General features: G+C 31.4%; 1 protein-coding gene across 12 annotated transcripts; it reads right to left on the reverse strand.

The window, feature by feature from the left end:
* Positions 1-8,537: 8,537 nt before the first annotated feature.
* On the reverse strand, positions 8,538-19,323 carry LOC108483282 (oxysterol-binding protein-related protein 2A). Of its 12 annotated transcripts, none has more exons than XM_017786576.2 (12): positions 18,990-19,179; positions 18,389-18,874; positions 16,238-16,597; positions 15,810-15,906; positions 14,493-14,938; positions 13,536-13,691; positions 12,752-12,919; positions 12,315-12,455; positions 11,905-12,132; positions 11,678-11,797; positions 10,129-10,320; positions 8,538-8,862 (listed from the first exon to the last, which is right to left on the reverse strand). In XM_017786576.2, exons 2-11 carry the CDS (start codon positions 18,803-18,805, stop codon positions 10,147-10,149), a joined length of 2,307 nt encoding a protein of 768 aa, XP_017642065.1. In that variant the 5' UTR covers positions 18,806-18,874; positions 18,990-19,179; the 3' UTR covers positions 8,538-8,862; positions 10,129-10,146. The 12 variants fall into 12 exon arrangements, 11 of the variants coding, with proteins under 11 accessions (XP_017642065.1, XP_017642063.1, XP_017642068.1 ...); XM_017786574.2 differs by having other exon boundaries at positions 16,238-16,600; XM_017786579.2 differs by having other exon boundaries at positions 11,678-11,791; positions 18,990-19,177.
* Between the last annotated feature and the right edge of the window lie 4,175 nt (positions 19,324-23,498).

Genomic DNA, 23,498 nt, shown 5'->3' on the forward strand with positions numbered 1-23,498 from the left:
CAAATTATTGTTTTTTAAGTAATGGAGATTATGGTATTTGTCTAATCATATCCATCGACCTCATCAACTTGCATGATTCTCTCAAATATGCAGAATGACAGCACAAAAATCCACGACATGGTGCTCTTTCCTTTTCACTTAAAAATGCTTTAAAATTAAAGGTAAATTATTATTTAAGTTTACGTTTTTATCATTTAACTTTAAAAATTTTATAAAATGGTCATTAAACTATTTGAAAGATTTTTCTTAAGTTAATGGAATGTTAAAATTGTTGTGGTATGGCCTTCTGTGTTTACATCACCTGCTTCAATTGAAAAATCCTTTCCACTTCTCTTATACAATCTAGTTTTTTATTAAACAGGTTTGAACATCACGAATCTTTAAATTAAAATTCAAATAGATTTCTTCTCTAATCTCCAATACTAGCCATCAAACCAACTTGGATTTAAGGTATGTTCTTCTACTCATTGATGGGTACTGATTCATCGTACCGATAGTCAAATCGTCACTTAGAGCTCGCTAGCTAGACTTTTTTTAAAGAGTAAAAAATTTAATAGTCCAGTAACTTAAATAAAGTTTTCGAAAATTTTAGTGAGTTAAATGAAAATTTTTGAATAGTTCAATGACTATTTTATAATTTTTTAAAGTTGAATGACCAAAATGTAAATTTACCAATAGTTTAATAATTTTGGGAGCAATTTACCCTAAAATTAATTGCAGCCCAAAATTCCATATGATTGGAATATGGCGAGGGGTATAATTGAATCGATGCTACTTGCAAGCAATCAATCACGTGGAAACCCTTTGCTTGACATTATCTGCTCCCTCTTATCGGCTAGTTGGGCAGCAAATTGGATGCTGCCCCATTTGTGGTGCTTTTGTCTCAACCTTGGGATTCAATTGAATTATTTTATTATTAATTACAAAGAGGTCCCATATGCTAAAAAATATCTTTCAGATTAGTCCAAAATTTCCCTTTCTCTTTCTAATAATTTAAGGGTTGCTGTCTTTTGAGGCTGTAATGGATTAGTGGGTTTGTCTTCGGAAGCAAGTGGGTGGTTTCATTGAACTGCAATTATACCTATTAATTCTGATTGGTATTTGAAAATTCAATTCCATCCATCTAAATTCAGATTTCATCTAATCTAATTTAATTATAAAAATTAATACTTTTGGATTCATCCAACTTAAATTTGAATGTACTAAACATAAATAAAACTCAACTTGAAATGGCACAAATAAATAATTTAAAATTATCAAAACTCGAAATAACAAAATATAACCTAAAATAAACTCATAATGAACCAAATTGAAAAATCCAAGCTTCAAACTTAAATGGTTCAAACTCAAAACAACTTGAAACTGAAATTGACCCAAACCTAAAATGATATAAAAAAGTTAAAACTCGAATTGACTTGATTTAGATTTACTTAATCCAAAGACCACCCCAGTATCTAACCTGCCAAAATAATAGGTCTACATGCAATGCTATTCAATTTTCCTGAACTTGACTTTTATTTTTTTGCCAACAAAATACTTTTGCCACTAGAATAAGAGGTCGTTAGCTAAAAAAAATATTTTTTAATCAATCGAGTTTTTTCGAGAAAGTGTCATCTAATTTACATGTTATTAGAGATTATGGATTTGAATCTTAGTAATTAGTTTTAAATATTTTTCAAGTTTTTGTTACTTATCAAGTTGTTGAATATGTCTCGTTAAAAAATCATTCTTCTATGACAAAAAGTGAAAAAAGAGTGCATTTATAGAGGTTATTCATAATCAAGATTATTAGTACATAACTAATGACAAGTACAAATGTGTGGATGTTGTAACCGAATAAGACTATTACCATTACCTATCATAACAATCAACTAGGTGGTGAGCTCATTGATTCTTATCCAAAGAACATGTTTAAAGGTAATCACTCGAAAGCTAGCACAAAGATACCTAAGATCACTTGCTAAGTGCCTAGGCTTGACACTAAATCACTAGTGCTTGTTAGATACCTAATGACAACTAAAGAATCACTCTCAATTTCTACATGCCTAACATGTAATTCCGAAAACCACTTAACACCAAGCAATATTTCATTCTCCTCTAAGATAAATCTATCCACACAATCTATTTGCATTTAACACCTTAATGCTACAATTTTCATACCTGATTTTCATTAAAGTCCCGAATTTAAAGGAGAGTTAGGAGTTAATTGAATAAAATAGTAAGTTGGTAGGCTCTACTGGAAAACTTGGAAATTGTTGTGGTTGATTGGTAATTAGTTGAGACCTAATTTTGGTTCAATTAGGATGAAACCGATTGGTTCCTTAGTGGGAGACAAAATGATTGTCGATGGATGGCTTAATTGGGGCTTTGGTGACTATGCGAGAAGGGTTATATATATAGGTGATAAGCCTTATTTAGCAAAGGAAAAATTCTTCCCAATTTCGTTTATATTTTTTTTCATCTGCATCATCTTCTTCGGTTGCTACAAAGAAGAAAAATTTAAGGAAAGCTTTGCATGGGGCGGTAAATGTGAGGCTCGAGTCTAGAAAGTAGAGAATCTAGTAAGCTAGTAGGCTCCTAAGTTTCTCTATACTAGTGCATTAGAGGGAAATAAAAGTAAAGATTCCTGAAAAACTTCTGTATAATAATGGATTCGAGGTTTTAAGGTTTGAACACATTTGGTTTAACTGATATATATATATATATATATATATATATATATATATATATGGTTGTCATGCTTAGTTGCCAAGACGAAAGAGGCTCTAGCGTTTGGACAAGCTAAGATGGCGAGGATTTAAGGTGAGTTTCTGCACTCCAATTAGGTGTTTTGTTATTGATGTGTTGAAATGTTTTACTTGTGTGTCTGCTATGAGTTCAATATGAATCCCATGGTTGTGTATGATCATGGTGAATGAGTATGCCATGCATGCATAATGTTGTGAAAATATATGGATGTTTGCAAGAATGTTCTCTGGATGTCAAATGGTTGTAAATTGATGTATTGATAAGTGGTGTATTACATGTTATGGTAATAAGTACAACGCCTTGCATGAATTGTATGTTTATAAAATGTGGAGTACAGAGAGAGTTATTTTGACAAGTTAGTGAAGATAAGAAATTGGCATAATAGAGGAATGGACGGATTGATAGGGGATTCAAGGGACTTTGGCAGCATTGTGGAATGGATATCTACTGGTTTTTTGGGGTGACACCATGTTAACGATTATCTACTGGTCCTTCAGGACAACACCGTATTAACAGTTATCTACTGGTCCTTCGGAGTGACACCTCAAAAAGGGTTTACTGTTATTTGGAATCAAAAGTCCATGGTTAGCCATGGCATGATCCAGTTGTGAAAAAGGTACACCTTATGGCGATATTGAGTCTGCCAATATAGTAAACAGGGAAACCTGTCAAGGCATAGAAAAAGAAGTCATTGTATGACTCACGTGGCGAGTAGTTTGACATGATGATCATGACGCTAGCTAGCATGTTGATAAGAGAATCTGCCAAAAATGCAAAGCTAGGAGAAATTGGTTGAAGGGTTTTAAACGCAGGTATTTGTGAGAAGAAGGGGAATTTCCTTCAAAGTATTGGCAAATAAGTATATGCCATTAAGAGTCTGCCAAAGTTGGCGTATAAACCATCATTAGCGATAATGTAACAAATAGATTCTTCAAGGTTTAATCCTAAGTGTTCAGGGGCAAAGAGGTTGCCAGAAGAGGGTGGGAAGTTCACCAAGGACTCTCTTAAAAGGGAAGTCCGCCAAGGACTATCTTGGGTGGAAATTTCATCAGGAATTAACTAAATATGAGGTTGTTTGTCAAGGATATTTAACACCGCGAAGTCCACTTGGGACTATCAGATGTGGAAGTCCGCTAAGGGAAATTTGAAAAAGAGATAATCTGTCGAGAACTATTTACTATTGGGAGTGTCTTAGTAGAATGGTCTAAAGTGGAAAAATCAAACGGGACTATTTTGTGAGTACAAGTTCCGCAAAGAATGGGGTGTTTATGTATTTGCCAAATCTCATAATCAATACCGCAAATGAGGAAGTTAGAATGAGTCTTCTTTTAAAGAAGGGTCTATGCAAAGGCTAAGTCAAAAGAAGATAATCATCAATGTAATATGGTAAATATATATTGAGTTCAGTGTGGAATGAATGGATCAAGGTAAGGATTTGTTGTTATGGCAAAAACAATTGCAAGTTCGCCAGTAGTAGTATTAGTAGTCGAAAATCCGCATATTTGCATGTCTGGTTATCTTTGATGAGCTGAGCCCTGAAGGTAAAATAGAAGCATGAGATGTAGCCAAACAAGGTTAAGTCCTAGAAAAGAGTTGCTTGAAAGAGTACACCTATGATTAAGTCAACAATATGTCCACCAACTATTAGTACAGAGAACGCATGGGTGTCAACCATACTAGTCAAACTGCAGAATCTTCTATGTCAACGAGGGAGTCTTAATTATGTACTCTTATTCTTATTTATCCAAAAATTTAAAGTTTTTTATGACTAACACTGCACAGAATCTCACTAAGTTCACCCGAACTTATGTGTGTTTTATCTTGAATGTAAGGTCAAGGGATGACTTAGGGATTGTATAGAGGGACCTAGCCAGACATCACCAAGACCATGCATATAGTGATAGTTGTATCATGCATATAGAGAGGCACTCTTAGAGACTATGTCTCGAGGGATTAAACTAGCGTATGGTGTGGAATTAAATCTGAAGTCGTAGTAAGTGTAAATATTTGGGCTTAGTACGACAAAAATTATTGTAAAATTTTAAGTACTTGTATAATAGGAAATTTATTTAAAGTTGATTTTTGAAAGATGTTAATCACAGTTTTGAAATAAATTGTATGGTAAATGTGGGTTCACAATCCAGTGTTGTCTAAGTTTATAATTAAAACAAATTCGAAAGATAAATTTCGTAACTTGGATTAATTGTAACACTTGGTACCCACACCCAGTGATCGGGTCGAGTAAAGGGTGTTACAACAATAGTCTCGTTTGCATCTCTTAACATTGCCCTAAAACCATTTCGGACATCCTAGTAGTCTATTAGTAGCACCGATGGTAGAAAGGGTAGTAAGGTTTCTCCTCCATCATTGAGTTGACATGGTAGAGTGATTGGTTATGAGGGTTTGGTGTGAAGGTATGATGGTTTTTTTTCTTATCTTTTTCGATATGGTTTTCTTCTATTTTGATGCTTGGCTTTTACAGTTTTCACTAGAGTAGGTTGATCACGACATTAAGAAGCTTAGTTCTTAAGATTATAGACATATTGGCTACGATTTTAGGTCTAATAAAAAGTTTAGTTTCAATTAGTGGTGACAAGCAAAAGGTGTTTATGGTGGTTTGCAAGTGGTTTTGGTGGTTAAGAATAGTTAGACAATTATGTAGGATAATGTGTATTAACACATAAATGTTGATGGAAGCATAAGGGTGCCACTCCCTTGTGAGTGTGCTTAAACAACTCCTTATTTGTGGCCTTCTATTTTATTTGTTACCTTATTTTGCTTCGAGTTGACTTTTATTGGTGGAAAGTCTTATCTTTCCTAACTTGTCCATTGTAAGTTCACCTTGTTAATTTGGTAATTTTCTCAAAGCTTGTTTTTGTTCCCTTCTTACTTGAGTAAAGGAAAGATGTCAATTTTGAGAAATTTGTCTCCCTTTTTTGTGCTATGGTTTGTTGTGATGTTCTTGAACATGGAAAACAAGATTAACAAACTTCTGAATGAACTCCTACTTGCGGATGTTAAAGAAATAGATATTGAAGATATTCTCAAAAAGGATGAATCACCAATAAAAGGGTTAAAAAACAAAAAGGATTGTTGATAAACAGATAACTAAGAAAAGTTTCAATAGGGAAGCTTTATTTTGAGTGTTCAGAAATGCATGGTACATTGGAAAAGAAGTAATTTAATAGGTTGGATAAGGGAAAGGGATCACAAAACTATTTTTCCATAGACAAGCCAACCATAAGGAGAAGAAAGTAGTGGATTAATAGGTTGAGACAGAGTTAGGAATCCAAGATACTGTTATTAGGTATTTTTGCAAACTTGTCTCAAACTCAAAAGGGAGGTACTTTGGAGTTAATTATTAATGCCATCCCTCCTTGTGTTACTTTGCCTATGAATGAAGGTCTATGGGCTGAACTTATTGCCAATGAAGTATCTACCACTTACTTTTAGATCAATACTTGGTTTATTCTTTGCAGTTTTTGGGATGTTATTGGGAATGATGTCATTTCTCTATGTTTAGATTTGTTGAATGAGGTTGGGGATATTAATTCTGTAAATCACATCGTGCTACACCTATTAGCCTTTAGATAGTTATCTATAATGGTGTTTAAAGTGCCATTTAATAGATTGAACACTATTCTCCTACTACATTACTGATAATCATGATTTTAATATTGTACCAATGATTGAATTGATCAGATCATTAATTTTTATTTAATTAGTTTAATCGGTTCAATCAATTCATTTATTTAATTAATTAAATTATTAAAAATTTAAAAATATATCATAAATTACCCTTTTATCAACTTAGTAATTAAGCTTTTGGAATCGAGAGGTTTATACAGGGAAATCAATGAAAAGTAAACGAAACTTTTATCACCTTAATAGTTATGAACTATGAAGGCTAACATGATGACGGGCTCTAAAGTGTGATGTGAAATTTCAACTGATATATATTTTCCATCAATAATTCATATTCTAACATAGATTGACATCAAAGTTTCATGCATGAGATTTTCAAGCATCTGATCACTTTAATGTCACTTTATATATGGATATATATATATATATATATATATATATATTTGTGTTATATGGATAACTTTTTTATTTTTAATTTTACATTTCAATTAAAAAATTGTATTGAATTATAATGGAATAAATATCAAGAAAGTTTTTGTATCATAAGGTATGAAGTAATTTAATCTCTCTCAAATTAAAAATAATAATTTAATCCTCATATTATTCAAAAATTTGCAAATAAAGACAATTATAAATTATATTAACTGTTTCCGTTGATAAACCAATGAATTAGGAGCAATTTAGTTTATTCCAAAATATGGCCTATGAAAACATGGACACATGTCAATCTTCGATTTGTGAAATTTAAAAAAAATTACTTAATATTTTACTTGATGGAATTTTGTAATTTTTAATTGGAATTTTAAAATTTCAAGAAATTGTAAAAAATAGAAATAACAAATATTTAGATATTTTACTTGAAAGAATTTTGTAATTTTTTTCCAAAATTTTGGAATTCTTTTTGAATATTTTATAAGATTTTGAAGTTTTTATGTATTTTTTTAATATTATAGTTTTAAATTTTTGAAAGTTTCTATACAGTTTTGATTTTTTATTAAATTTTAAAGAATTTTTTTTAAGTTTTGGGGTCTTTTTATTTTTCTAATTTTGTGAATTTTAAAATATTTAATATTTTTATTAATATTATATCATTTTAAATTTTTATTTTCATTAATTTTTTTAAAATTCAAATCAGTTGTGGATTCACACATGGTGATTTCTAGAGCTATATTTGTTTTTTCTTTTGGTGACACCATCTTTAATTATTCTAATTTAATTAATTTCGAATAATGTAAAAGAATAAATTATTCTATTTAATTTGAAAATGATTAAATTGTTCCTTACCCTTTATTTGTTGGCTTTCAATCAATAAAGGAATTAAATTGTCCTTTTATTTTGAAAGTGATTCATAAATTATTTCTAACCTTACCATATAAACACCTCTTCAATATTTATTCCAAATAAAATGGTGTGAATAAATTATGGGATAGTAGTCTATGCCCAATTCTTTGAATTTTATTAACCATCTATAAATACTTCAATTATTTACTCAGTTCAACAATTCATGTTGGTTTTTGGTCAGGATAAATTTGAATTTAAGAAATCTTTTGATTAATTTAAATGTTAAAAAATTTTAATTTTGAGTTATGATTATTTAAATTTATTTGAATTAAGTTTTTTTAAATTCAAAATTAACACTAAGCTTATATCATTTTTAATTATTTATTTGGATAGAATTTTGATTAATTAAATTAAATTTTCAAACTTTATGCATGCGACGTAAATTTGGAATAAAAATTAAAATTATATATGAATTTTGATTCAATGTATAATATTATAAACAAACTTTAATTTTATATGATTTTATATATAAAATTTTGATTTAATTCAAATTTCACAAATCATTAACATCATCATCAAATTAACACCATTTTATTGCATACACAAACAATTATAGTAATCCAGTATGAAAATATATGCATATATTTATTTCTTTAAAATGTATACAATTAAATTAAAATCCAAGTTCAATATGTACATATAAACCACAATTCAAATTTAATTTATATAATTGCACGAAATCAAAATTGTATATAAATTTAATATTTATCTCTAAAATTTATTAGAATTTTAATTTAATAATAAATAATCCATAACCATATTCCAATCGATTATTGGAATATATGAACAAGTATGATACAATATTTTGGAACATGTTAAGCCGATGCCAAGAATGCACCTTTTTTTTTTTTTTTTCTCATTTATTAATTTCCTTGGATGAAAACACAGATAATTACGAAATGTAAAATTTTTCAGCTCGATCGGATCATTCAGTTGAAGGAGCAGCTATAGAATAAATGAACTATGGAGAGACTGAGAGAGATTACATTACACAAACAATTCCCACACTACATATATATATATATTATAATTGTTACATTAAACTTTTACACTTTGACCTTTCCATTATCTACCCCCACCAAATGATCCACCTTGAATGTCTCCTGGAAAGACCATCTCAATATTGATCTGCCATTAAAAAGATTGGTAGCTCCATTATTTAAGTAATTGTACCAATTAATTCCATCAAAACAACAATGAACGCTAAGATATATTTTACTAAGATACCACTCAAGGGCAAAAGGCACATCCTAGGTGCTATAACCCTAATTTGGTGTGGTTCGGGGAAGAGGGACAGCAATAAATCAATGGTAAAAATACTGTACAAAGCCATTTCAAATTGCATTTTCCCCCATTTACTAAAAAAATTGATAAATTAATCCATAAACATTAGATCAGACAACAAGCTGATCTTTTCTGTTAAAATTCCATCCATCTCTATTATTACAAACTAATGTAAATGACGGAATAACCAAATAATTACACGTTACAAGTCACATGTACCTCATGTTGACATACAAAGACCAGTTTTAATAATAAAATAAATAAATTTTTAACAAAAAACTAGTTTATTCATTTTTTAATTAAGAGAGAAAAATACAATTCAACTTTTACTACGAGATCCATCAACATACTTTTACTAAAAATAAATAGAACAGTATAGGATTGAAAAAAGTCTGAGAGGATAATAATAACAACCGTGACAATGCTGGCCGTAAAGTTAACAGCTTATTTATATTATATTTTTTCTTGTAAATAAAGTTTATAACCCTAGATAATACTAGCCATAGTCCTTAGATTTAAACCCTAAAAATATCTTAATGAATCAATTCCACAACTAATGCTCATCTTTAAAACTAAATATTTTTATTATATTTATTATTGGAGGAATTAATGCAGAATGGCTTTTCATTATATTTATTATTTTTCTTCGAATTAATAGACAAACTAAATATTTTTATAACCCTACATTTTCAAGAGTCTCAACTTCTTGTTTTTCAGCCCTAATTCTTTTATTGTTGCTATTTTCTCCTAAACCACACCATCTTTCCCGGGCGCGCACTCACCCGAGTAGGTAAAGTGCAATATGAATATAAATAACATAATAAACTGTAAGGAGTGGTCTAGTTTATCTTAAAGACATAAATTCTTTTTTCTGGTCAATTTGCATGATTTCCTTACGTTCCATGTCTTTTGCAGGCTTTTCTTTTTAATGCCTATTGCCTTACTGAAAAGCTTGCCTAGGCGCACCGGGCAAGTAATATGCCTCATCAAATGAGTCTCACCTGAAAGGGTCTAAGGCGCGGGTGCACCTACGCCTATACACACACCATGATATCATCATATGTAGCACAAAAAAAAAGAAAGTATTCAGAAGTAAATGCAACAACTCACCTAAAATTGAAATCAGGATCATTCAGAGGAATCAACAAATTCTTCATTGAATACACCAAATATATTTGGACATCCATCCCATTTTCCTTGTTCTCTTGCTTCCCAATACCCGCCCGTGTAGCGGAAGGATCCATTTTCACTATCTTGATGGAACCATCTAGGCTTCCACCCATTTTCTTGTAGTTTTCTTGACTGTGCAAAAATGATCAGAAGCGGTGTGAAGATCAGCAGTAAAAATCAATAATCTAAATTTACTCCCTACATAGAAGCAGAAATTATTGCCACTATCCAAACAAAAAGAAAATGAACTTATTGCCACTATGCACAACACTGGTTAGGGGATTCATTTCTCATTGCAGTAAGAATTGCTAATCAGGTCAAATTGTATGCTTAAACTATGTCATTATCTATACAACACGATTTATTAAAATTTATATATATGCATGTATATGACACCTTATGATTATGATAAAAAAATAAATTCAAACACAACACTAATAACTTAAGGTGGGAAAAAGATGTTGATTTACCCCATAAATTTACAGGATTTCCTTACCAACTTTTTATCCACCAAATAACTACTGACCGAAGTAAATGATTATTTGTTTGAATCAGCAGTACTGAAATTGACATATCACTGTTTAAATTTGTGGCCTGAAAGATATTCTGAGAAACACACGTTTAGTTTTAATGATGGTCTTTCACTGCATAGGGCCACTTGATATCATCACCTATGTTTAAATTTTAAGCTTAATGACAAATTTAACAACTAATATTTATTGTTTTGTTAAAATGGTCCTAATTGTATTATTGAACTTTTTTTTGCCATCAACTTTTATTCTTTTTCAAATTATTTTTTTAAAAATATTTGATAAAAGTACTATTAATAAAGTTAACGGGATGATATGAAATTTCAATTCATGAAGTTAAAAAATAAACATAATTATCTAAAATAGTTTCAAAATGAATGCACACATTCAGTATTTTCGATTTGTTTTATTAATTATCTTTTGAAACCTCTCAATAAACAAACATATGTATTCATTTTGAAACCTTTTTAGATAATTATGTTTATTTTCTTTAAACTAAGAGTTATTTTTCAATTTCATGTATGACTTATTTAATTTATTATTTTTCACATGTAAGTTAAAAATACTTTCATCAAATATGTTAGAAAAAGTAATTTGAAAAAGTAATTTCAAAACATATAAACATTAGTGGCTAAATTTGTTATTAAGCCTAAATTTTGCTGAATTAACTTTTGATACCATTGATTGTTCTCGCAATTCCAAAACAAACTGATTTTTAACATAGGCATTTTATCTTAAACAAATTAAAATATTAAGTTCGACTTAAATTTAAAATATTGGGAAGGCGTAGAAGCCCCAAAACGCATAAAACCAAACAACAAAGGAGATTTTTCTTGAGGGAACAACAAATTGACAAAGCATTGGCTCAACACTATTTATTAGCAAATGACTGCATGAGCATAGATGCATGAGATTGTCCAAAAACAATATACATGAAAATGAAGGATATGAAAACATACCATTCTCTGCCTCCTTTCCAACCGTTGTTTCTCAGCATTTGCTCTATCATATTCTCCATTCTCCAGATGACGTTGGTCTGGTCTAAGCCTAGAATCCGTGGGTGGGAGCTTCTCCTTAATCCGTGATCAAATACCCGGGATCAGACAACGCTATAGAAAACAATTAGATATGCATAAGAGGAACATGAAAATGGTTTTGAGAAAGTGATGCAATACATCATCTCTACCTGCAATCCTGGCGTTAGCTCATTTAGTGTGATCGCAAATGATGTTAAGTTGTAGCGAGTCAGGTTAGGAGGTGGCTTGTCCCTCTTCCATAACAAGGAGGCATTTGATGGATTGCAGTCCTTCAGCTTACCACTGAAATCACCACTTATATAATACATGCTGTCATCCCATTTGCCAGTTAATGTTGCAACCTTTTTACCCGAAAGGTCTTCAACGGAACCATGGACCTAATAAATGTAGGATAGGATAAACAATTTACTACAGAAAATAACAGTTTTAAAGACAGAAGATAGACTAATAAATATATTAGGCAATCAAGCCTGGATAACCCATTTCACGGATTGGGAGAACAATAACTGAAATGGGCTACTAAAATAAAACTTAAGAAACAATTACATCACCAACTAACCTGGTGTGGGGTGCGGTCAAGAATAGATTGCTCTTTGAATTTGAGTTTGCAAGAATATTCACGATTCCCGCGAATGTGCATCAATCCATGGTGATCACAATACAATTTACCGAGGATAATATTATAAATAGTAGTTGTCACCTGAAAATAATGAAGTTCAAAACTTCAAATAATTTATACCATGCAAGTAGAAATAGAAGCTAAGAATATGGAAACACCTAAATAGCACATGCAGTAAATATAATATTCACGATTCCCGCAAATGAGCATCAATCCATGGTGATCATAATACAATTTAACAAGGATAATATCATAAAGAGTAGTTGTTACCTGAAAATAATGAAGTTCAAAATATACCATGCAAGTAGAAATAGAAGCTAAGAATATGGAAACACCTAAATAGCACATGCAGTAAATATACAGCCAATTGTGCATACCTTGCTCCACTGAAATATTTCACCATCATCGAACTCTAGTGTCAAAACTCCAACAGGATCAAGCTGAATCGACCGCCCCCAAAACTTTGTGCGAAGGTTACTGTCACCCCAGAATTTCCAACCATTACCTTCACAATGACATGCAATAAGGGTTGGGTGGTGACTAACCTGTTTCAACTTGGAAGGTAAGTCCTCTATGCTATGGAATGCAAATATTTGCTTCAAGATAAACAGAAGTAACAACTAGGAAAGGTAAGTACTGCAAAGGCCTATAGAACTAGTATAATTTGCATTTGCTTCCAAAGTTCTCGAAGAACACTTTTGTACTGTTTCTATTCACTGTTTTGATAACCTAAAATTGATAATTGTTTGAAGCTGAAACATTCCTTCCTGGAACTATCCAAGGAATTGTTGTTTTCCAGATAAATGGTTCAAAAGATTACCCAAGACACTTTCTCTCACAACATTATCCACAATAAAAAGATGACAGCGCTTTCCACTTTCTTCTTCTTAAAAGAAGAAAATAAACCCTTTGTTTTGTGGTTTAAAAACATCTACTCCACTTCAAGATATCTCATTTACTTCTCAAGGCTGTTTAATTTCATTTATCAGAGAGCATGCGAAAGTGAAGCACTGAGTTGTATCTCCAGACTATTGAGAATTGAAAAACCTTAATTTAACAAATAAATAAATAAGGTTTCCCAGTTTATCCATTTAAGTTCATTATAAAGGTTGCACCATTCTAATATGAAGTTAACTGTACTGAAAGATCTTGAAGACTGACCTTCTCGGAGAAGAAACGAACTCCTTTGTCAGGAAAGTCTGCTTCATAAGTTTCTCCTAGTAAAGGATTGAAAGGCTTACAGTGTCGACCTTCAGAGGAAGCATACCCAGAAACAGCAAATGCTGCAACATTAAGAATCCGCTGGAGACTGTTCCCCTGAAAATTTAACAAAAAATCCAAACAGAGGATACAATTAGATTGTAGAGGCATAAAAGCAAGAGCACCATCTTTTGTTGACAAAACCTTAATAAGCATTGTAATAAATCCAAAATTTTGAGCACAGGATATGTTAAGATTTCAAGAATTGTCACAAAGCACACAAACCCAAGGGGTACACTCAGAAATGAACTAACAACATCTCCCTCAAGAAGGGAGCAAGGGACAACTCGCTAAAATGGCTTATACATACTTTTCATGATATTGTTTATACAAGGTGATAATATGTGTATAAAACTTTTTAAAAGGAAAACCTTGGTCCAATCATAAAAGAGTCAATTAATTAGCTCCAAATATTATGTCCTGACCAGAAAAATATAAGTGCATATGGTATAAAACTGTCTGCTTCTACAGACCAAAAGAACAGCCACAAATTCAGCCCAACATAAGGCAAAACACAGAGGGGATGATAAGCCTTTTCATACTGAGTTAAAACAGTAGACGTTTCTGCACTAGGTAACCATTTTCTTAACACTCCTACCCATCCAATAAGAGAGATAAGATCCATGTTTAGAGAGTGGCAAGTGGAGATCCTGAAGTATCTTCAGTAACATTTTGACAGATTTGCAGTGTCACTCTTGAAATATCAGCCAAGAGCAAACAGCAATTTCTAAAATCCTAGAAGTCCGTGATGTTGAAAATTGTTGAAAAGAAGATAAAATTTTGGTTTTACCCTAAGAAAACAGTGCATATATCAAGAGAGCCATCAAATATTAAAGATGAAATGTATCAAAAACGTACTTCTTTTCCATACTTGTATGCTCGGTCTAAAAGATAAGAATATTCTAGGTCCTCAAAACATTTCTGAAGGGATGATATTGGTTCATTAAAGTAAACAGGGAGACAAACTCGTGTAAGATCCTTTCCCACGTTGTCTTTGATCATAGACCAAAGGCTAACCCCTTTCTCTTTTTCAACTGGATCTGGAAGCTTTTTTCTCCTTTCAATTTGAGCATATCTGGAAAAACAATCTTCTTTATCAGCATGCATCCTTTCCACATCATCTAATTGATTTTCATTTTCTTTCTGATTATCTGCATGATCAGCCACCCCTCTTACAGACCCACAAATAACAGCGGGTTCAGTAAAATGCTCTTTTGTGTCATGGAAGGAGGTTTCATCTTCATCAGACACATCCTCAAGCTCTTGTTTCTCAATATCACCGGATGATTCTGTTGTGCTGCCTTCTGAAAACCCAAACAAGATGCCAGACTATAAGAGAACTTGGCAAGAAAATATTAAAAGGAAACAAATCTTAACACTAAGATAATAACTCAATACAACCAATGATGTTAAGGTGTGTGTGACGTAGCATCAAACAGAACAACCTCTACACACTCTTTCAGGTGAGGCACATTTGATAATGCACACATCTGGTGTGTCTAAGCAGACTTTTTGAGGGCGGTAGGTGCAAATAAAGCAAGTCTGCTCAAAGTTCTCTTTAATTTCTAAGGGTTTTTTCCATTAATTGTACTTTCAACAGCATATATATATATATATATATATATAAAGACAATATCAAACCCTCTACTTATCAATATTTGAGAATTCATGGGATTACAAGGAAATCAAGCATATTAGCCAACAAAAGAAGATGAAAATTTTGCATGTTTTGTATGATAAGTTCAATCACTCTTTAGAATTTAGCAAAATTGTATAAGCTTATACACACTCACTCAGAAAAAAATACATGTAAATACATCTTGCATCATACTTTAATCAGGCAAGGGATTTTTGCACTTTATGCCTTGAACAAATGCAACAGTTCTAGAGCATATAGTGCGCCTTGCACCCTTAACAACAATAGTTGAAACATTTCTAAACCTAAAATTTAAGTAAAACGAGAATGGTGATGATCAATAAGAGCAAAATGGCAGAAAATTGCCATTAAAACATCGGATAATCAAAGGGTATTTCTTACTCAAGAAAGCATGATGAAACTGTATGACATTAGTTTATCCATGAAGTGCTACCATCATATGACTATAGGTGTGTACAAAATGACTAAGATTACCTTCCTTGACTAACATAATTTAAACAATATAGTTGAGTATGTACCACTATATTTTCCACGCCCTATACCAGAATATTCATGCTTTGACAACTGGTAGTCTCCATCATGAATTCCAGAGCTTTCAGCTTCAATATTAGCTGCCTGCACATGCAACAAAAAAACAATCTCAGTTTACCTTTAACATTAAACAATAAAGCTTAGTACCATTATGTGTACAGTGAACCACAAAGAAATGACGTTTTTATGCAATTTCATATAAGAACCAACAATACCTAAAATCAACATTAATTAAGACAACAATTTAAGAGATGAGATGATAAAAGACACTCCTTAGAAATTCCCCGCCCCCCCAATTATATTTATTAGGAATTTAGGAATTTGTTGATCAACTTGGGCTTCCATTTATAATTAAGATTAAGGGAAGTCCATCTACCATGAGAAATAGTTGTTATTATTAGTAACTTCACATTACCTCCAATTGCCTTAATGTGTCAAGCAAAATAGATCTTTCTTCACAAAGTACTTTAAGTTGTCCTTGTATCTCCGAGAACTCTGAGAGCATAATCTGCTCACAGTCCTTCACAAGGTTATCACTGATTCCCTCCTCAAGCAACCGTTTCTTGAGCCTATCAGTTGATATAGACAAATCACGGGGGACAAGAGAGAGATTATCATTTAACGGTCGCAGTGGAAAGAGGCTCCTGGTTGATACCAAAGCTTGTATCCAAGCGACCCGATCTTTCTTAGAATCGGTTCTCAAATGAAGGGTCTTTGTTGCAGTGAAAATGTAAAACCGTCTGTCATCAGATTTGCTCTCCCGAAATGACGAGATCTGCTACAAGAATCCAATTAACAGCCCCATTAGTTATGCAAGAGTTCCCTTAAAGAGGCATGATCACATTGATCAAGATGAATTTATATGCATGAGTCAAAACATGTCTAAAAAGCCCATTTTAAGAAACAAAGAAAGGAGAAGAAATGCAATCAATTCAAGATAATGCAAGTTGAAAAGCTCAATTAAATCCTTGTATCCCTCACCAAGATAGGATCATTACTGCTGGAAATTTTCTGGAATCACCCGAAGAAAAACAACATATCAGTAGCTTAGACAACCAAGAACCAACCTTTAGGCTATCAAGGTGTAACCTCAGCAGAAGCCAAACCCAATTACCATCAAACGCCAGATGGATACAAAACGAAAAGGGGGACTGTAAGTTTCTAAGAAAAACTTGTTTTAGCAACAAACAAACAAGCTCTTAGCTACAGAAAAACAAAACCCAAACTTCATCACCTAAGCCCATGCTACTTTTTGAGGATTACAACTGTCTAGGGACAAAACAAAGATGAAGAATCGCCATTTGGATCTACTCGACCATAGGAGAATATACTTAAAACAAATTCAAAATAAATATTACTATTATATTATCGTTTGAGTTTTCCCGTTTCTAAACGTTGTTCTGTCCAACCATAAAATTCTTTATAAACTTAACCAGTCAAGCCCCACCTAAAAGTCTCAAGTCCCCACGCTTATTTTTTTCCTTTTCTTTTTCTCATTGTTTATTTCACTAAAAACTAAAACCCATAAAAACTATGAAATAAAACAATGTAAAATGTTAAAAAGTAAAGAAGTTACCTCCCTATTACGAGACAAAATATGCAAAACTCAAAAAAAGGACGGCAACAAACAAAAACCCACTTCGACATTTCAGAGAAATACTCCATCCTCATCACCGTTTTTTTCTACAACATTACATCAATTTTTTTCCTTTAAAAAGAGAAAGGAAAAAAAAATAAAGAAACCCTCTTCACACTTCCCTCATCACCTTGAAAGAAAGAAAACTAGAGCGGCTGGCAAGCAAAGGGAATGCACTTTGCTGAAGAGAAAGAGTAGGCATGATTAAACGTGGGAAGTGAGGGGGAAAACCAAAAAGATGAAATAATAAAGGAACGAAAAGGGAAGGATCACATTTCAAGTTTGTTGAATCGTTGGTGATGGCTTTGAAAACTTCAATCATCTATCGATAACCGATTAAACGATGATGTGACCACAGCTTAAATCCTAGACCTACACCATACCCTATCACAGCCCTCCAAGCCCACCTGCTGATGTGACCCACTCTACATAAACAACCAGTTAAAACTGTAAAAATATACATTAAAAATAATTATTCTACTTTTTTCATCAGTTAAACATGAAAATTGAAAATCACAAAACAACATAGAAAGAAAGAGAGAGAAAAAGAAGGTCCACGGCAAAATTGTTTTGAAGATCCTTTGAACAAATTATGCAGAACTTCATGCCGAACAATGCAAGCAACCTACGGTTCTTGCTCTTCAATTTTCTTTTTCTTTTCTGGTTATTTAATTAGCTCAGTTTTCAATGCCTGCTAATTTAATATCTTCAGATGCAAAAACCCAAAATTAGTATAAAATGACATAATTGCTAGATGGTAACAGATCGGTTCAGTATGTTGAATCAAAATATATTAAAACTATGTTCCGAAAAACAAGTTATATTACCGCCAAAACGGATCACTTTGATCATCTATATTCTTTTGGCTCAATTCTATATTTCTTTTGGAATTTTTGAAAGTCGATTTTCTTTTTTTTCTGATATATATACCTTTAAATGAACAATGCCAACGGTTTTCTGGTGTTTCCGTCTACCGCTACAACTATCCATCCTCGAAAGCCGATTGCTCGAGACATCACCGATCAATCTGACATCATCGGTCGGAGAGATGAGGTTAAGAGCTTCAGGCCGACGAACTTTCGAGTAAGATAACATTCCATTCCGAAGCAAAAACCACCTGGATCTCCATCCTTTCCCGTAATTAGTCCACTTATAAAGAATCCCAGCGACAGTCCCTTCGGATCCTCCCGCCTTCAACCTCGCAGTCGCATTACCTATTTCAGATCCGGATAAACTCCCTGCCGGCATGCTCCTAGCTCGAGTCAACGAAACTTCCGGTGACTGGTCACCGACGCCGGGACTCTCTAACGATATACAACACAACGGATGCATTTCCTTCACCCGCATTTTTGCTTTCCTCTCTTGATCTCGATCACAATCCACTTCTTTCCATCGAAAAAAAAAACGAATCGATAGCTGCAACGACAAAAGAAAATATTATAACAACATATCAAAAATGGAGAGAAGTAAAATTAATTTTTCTATAATAAAAATTGTAAGTGAAATTTGATTTAGGGTTTAAAGAAGATACATTTCTTTGGGTTGTAAAGGTGATTTCGAGGGAGTTTTGAGTTTTTTAGATTTGTGAAGTGAGCTTTTGGTTTTAAAGCTCTGAAACTGAGAGATTTGTAAATGAAAGAGAAGGTTTGGATTACTAAAATAAGGAGCCTCTTTTCTTTATTTAATTAAGCGTGAAACTATCGCATTTTTAATAATAATTTAGTTCTTTTTTTTTTATGTTTTTCTTTTTCTTTTTCTTGAGTAATTAAGACTGGGGTATTCTTGTAATTCAACGTAGTAAGATTTAATAACAAATTTGGATTACTCGATTAGACAGGTTAAATCAAGAATCAATCCAGATATTGATCTAGGATAAAGGGTTGGGTTGGTTAAACCCATCAGTCTAATCGATTAAAACAAACAAAAAGATTTATTGAAACGATGATCGAGTTGGTTGAATTAATATTTTCTTTCTTTTTTAATAATTCATTCAATTGAACCAGATAACATGAGATAAATCAAAATTAATGGTCTAATTAATTTGACTATTGATCCAATTCTAAAAATATTTAATATTGGTAAGTTATTTAAAAATAGTAACAAGAGGTTTTTTTATTGATATAATTTTTTATACATTTGTAATTAAGCGTATCAAGATTGAATAACATAAGCGAGTAGTGATTATATCCCACGTTAACACTTTAAAGATTTATAATAATAATAAAATAAGAGTTCAAACTGTGTTTTGTATCCTACAAGATTAGTACTATTTTGTAGAACTAGATTGGTTGGATCGAGAATCGATCAAGGTATGAATAAAAGGTTGGATCAATTGATCTACAAACCAATTGAATCCATGAATCAAACTAATTAAATTGGACTAAAAATAAGTTGAAACAACGACTTAACCAATTTTTTTTCTATTTTTATAATTTATTCAGTTGAAATTAAACAAAATCAACAAAACTGAAAACAAGTGATCTAACCAGTTCGATTATCAATTTGGTTCTAAAAGCCCTTGAAAATAAATAGGTTAATTAAAAATTAGTAACAATATTTTTTTAATTGATGTAATTTTTATACAATATTTACATCCACTCATAATTTTTTTCAAGGAGAAAATATTCTACATGATTCAATTTAACTTATTTATTTATCATTTTTACATTAGAAGTTTATGAAAGGGATGTTTGGTCTAATTATCATTTTAGCTACTCTACTATGTTCAAATTTAATATTTAGTTCATCTACATTAATATGATATAATTTAATGTCTATTTTATAATATTACTTATTAGTAAATTTAATTAACTGTTTATTTAAAAGTATTTTTACATATTTTTTAAACTATTGAATCTCATTATTAGATTTTAACTCTAGTTACACACTTTAATAATAATAAGACAAAAGTCTATAAAAATAAAATAAAAAATTAAATGTTATTTTTAACGATGAATCCGTTCTTTTTTTTTTTTGAATTACAATAACAAAATAAAGCTCGAACAACCAACTTAACTAGTATGACTTGAACCCGGGCCACACTTAGAGCAGTGAACACCCTTGACCATTAGGTCATCACATATCTATCTTTTTTAATACAATACCCACAACTACCCATAGTCCTACCTTAACCTATAAACAGGAGGATAGTATATTTCAACGCACTCGAACCCACATCTTTCCGTATTGACAATAATACTCATACTAATCGAATTAAGATTAAAAATTAAATTTTAACAGAGAGAAAGACTGAGGAGACTAGGGAAGTAATTACTGCGTCATCAAGAATTTTATCCGTAGTCTTTTTATCCTTGTTTTCAACCTTTTGCGTTTTAACTTTTGTCAGCATTGGTATATTTAACCTCAAGGTTTGACTATGACAAAAACCAGAGAAAGCAATAATAGATAATACCCTTTCTTTGACTAAAACTGAAAACTATGTATTTGCGGATGAGTCCTTAGCTTGTTGGTGAAGGTAAATATTCGATGTTTTAAGTATTGGGTTTGAAGTTTATCGTGTGTAATTATATGTATAAATTTTAAATTTTTATAATGTATTAATATCATATGTGTATTTTAATCGAGTTAATCAATTTTGTATAGATATTTTTAACTTTTAGTCTGTTTTTATACTCGATTATACTGTAATAATTCCATTCTATTACTTCAAAATCTATAGTTGTATTTGTGTGTTGATTGTACTAAAAAACTATATACTTATGCTTTGGTAAATATAATTACGTAAATACACCCTTAATCTACACCACTTATAACATTAATTTTTAAGTTAATTTTAATACTAAAAACTTAAATTTTAACTTTCAAAACACAATTTCATGAAATTTATTAAAATTCTTATCTAGTAAAATATAGGTTTTTACTTTGTGTATATATATATATATATATATATATATATATATATAATATTTATAGGATAAATAAAACTTTTGATTAAATTAATCTCACAAATTAATCGAGCGCCTACTCAATTAAAAATAATTGAAATCTTTCTTTATATTAGAGGTGATCATGGACCAATTCAGTTGGGTTTGGGCCTAGCTATAACAAAATTTTAAGCCAATTTGATAGGTTCAAGCTTGACCCGACTCAAAAAATGAGCCTAAAATTTTGTCCAAACTCAGCCCGAATAAAAAGGCTAAAACCCAAATCTAGCCCGCCCGCATACAATAACAATAGTAGCAAAAATAACAATAAAACAAAAGTTATATAATATCCAAACAATAATAACAAAATAGTTGTAATATAATAGTGAAATAGAAACAAAATTGTGGAAAAACAACAACAATTTTTTTTTAAAAATTCGGGCCGGGCTAGGCCTAACCCTGGCCAAATTGGCCAGTTTTTTAAATGGGCCTTTTTTCTAAGCTCGTTTTTAGGCCTATTTTTTGCCCAAACCTTTCCACTCTCTTAGCCTGACCCATGATCAGGTCTACTTTATACAAAGTAAACTATATTATTATGTGGATACTTTTGTCTTTTATATTTCTATATAAAATCAACAAAATTCCTATATGATATTTGGATCTAGAACATTACAATTTTTAAACCAACTTTACCATTTCAACCAAAGAATGATTTGGTTTTAAATAAATCTTATATAAATATATATTTTGTTCATATATTTTTCATGGCATTATAAATGTGTCATGATCACTATATATAATAATAGTAGATGAAGCCAATAAGGGTTTGGCATTTTTAGTTAAGGTGAACCTTTTGTTCTTGACTCAAGCTCAAGTCTCACCATTCGCAATTAAGATGTGTGGGTCTTCAGTCTTAACATTTGCATATGCCATGGATGAGTTTTGTCTGATTTTTTTTTAAATTTTTGTTCGTTGTATTTTGTGTTGGCTTGATCATGCGTTGTAGTTGCTCAACTTATTTTTTACGTGTATAATATTTGTGAGTATATCGTATATTTATAATAGTTGTTGGTAGTAATTACAAGGGCTAGATGCAACTCAAGTTGCAACCTAACAAACATTTGACAAACCATTGTAACTTATCTTGTTTGGTTGGCATATCATGACCAAAATTGTTAGAACTTTTAATTGAACATATTTGAGGATTTTTAATAGCACATTATTGAAGACAAAATGTGGATAAACACAATTCAAGTAAGGATATATTAAATATTTTTAATTGATTTAGTTTCCTTATTGAAGAGATTTATTTTCCTTAAAAAGACTACATTAAAATGATATTGGCAATTTCATTTCATATTTAAGACTTATTCGAAGGTTATTTTGAGGAGATAGATATCCAAATTGATTGTACTTTTGCAAGCCATTAAACACCTATTTAACATAAGGCTAGTTATAGTTTATGATGAGTTGAAAAGTCCATTTTTTTCTATTTAAGCAAGGAACTTATTATAGTGCATGTTTGTTGTAAGTAAATAATTATTGTTGTTCAGTTTACAACTAAGCTTTCAAGGGAAAAGACTTTGTGTGGAAGGTGATCTAGATTGAGTATATGAATGATATTGCAACTTGGTGAGCGAACTGAACTTAATAATACATTATACTTGTTGATCTATAGTGGATTACTCTCTGGGAAATGCCCTATAGATGTAGGAAGTTTCAAAACTATGTAACCAAAATTATGTTTCCATCCCTATTTTATAACTACTAGTAAGCCCGTCTAGTTGCAACTAAACAAAAATCTAAAAGAAAAATTCAACGAACTCATAATTGGTATTAAAGCTAGACATTTGAAGTACTAAGTGAAGATCTTATCATTGATTATCAATTGAGATGGAAGGATAATTAGTCTTAAGCCCACTCCATGCTGAACAAAATGAATTATGCCTACTAGGAAGCAGAGATGTGAGCTTTTATCAAGTCTATGGAAGAAAAGTTTGGCACTCAATTCTGATTGGTTGAGAACCATCAACTACTGATGTAGTTGGTGTAAGGACTCTCAAACCTTAAGTAACTTGGGACTCGTGATGAAGAAAAACTGCCTAATGTAAACTTACAATCCATTAATGCAATTTTACGCAAAGTTGATCATCATG

The sequence above is a fragment of the Gossypium arboreum genome, chromosome 1 (assembly GCF_025698485.1).
Source record: "Gossypium arboreum isolate Shixiya-1 chromosome 1, ASM2569848v2, whole genome shotgun sequence".
In the NCBI taxonomy this organism is placed as follows: domain Eukaryota; kingdom Viridiplantae; phylum Streptophyta; class Magnoliopsida; order Malvales; family Malvaceae; genus Gossypium; species Gossypium arboreum.

What these genes read in the sequence shown, in the direction of transcription:
- LOC108483282 (XM_017786574.2), bottom strand. Translation starts at nt 18,805, where the DNA reads ATGCGGGTGAAGGAAATGCATCCGTTGTGTTGTATATCGTTAGAGAGT. An exon ending in AGGGCGTGGAAAATATAGTG is followed by an intron (nt 14,939 to 15,809) that starts GTACATACTCAA and finishes TTGGGTTTTCAG; the next exon opens with AAGGCAGCACAACAGAATCA. An exon ending in CATACAAGTATGGAAAAGAA is followed by an intron (nt 13,692 to 14,492) that starts GTACGTTTTTGA and finishes TTAAATTTTCAG; the next exon opens with GGGAACAGTCTCCAGCGGAT.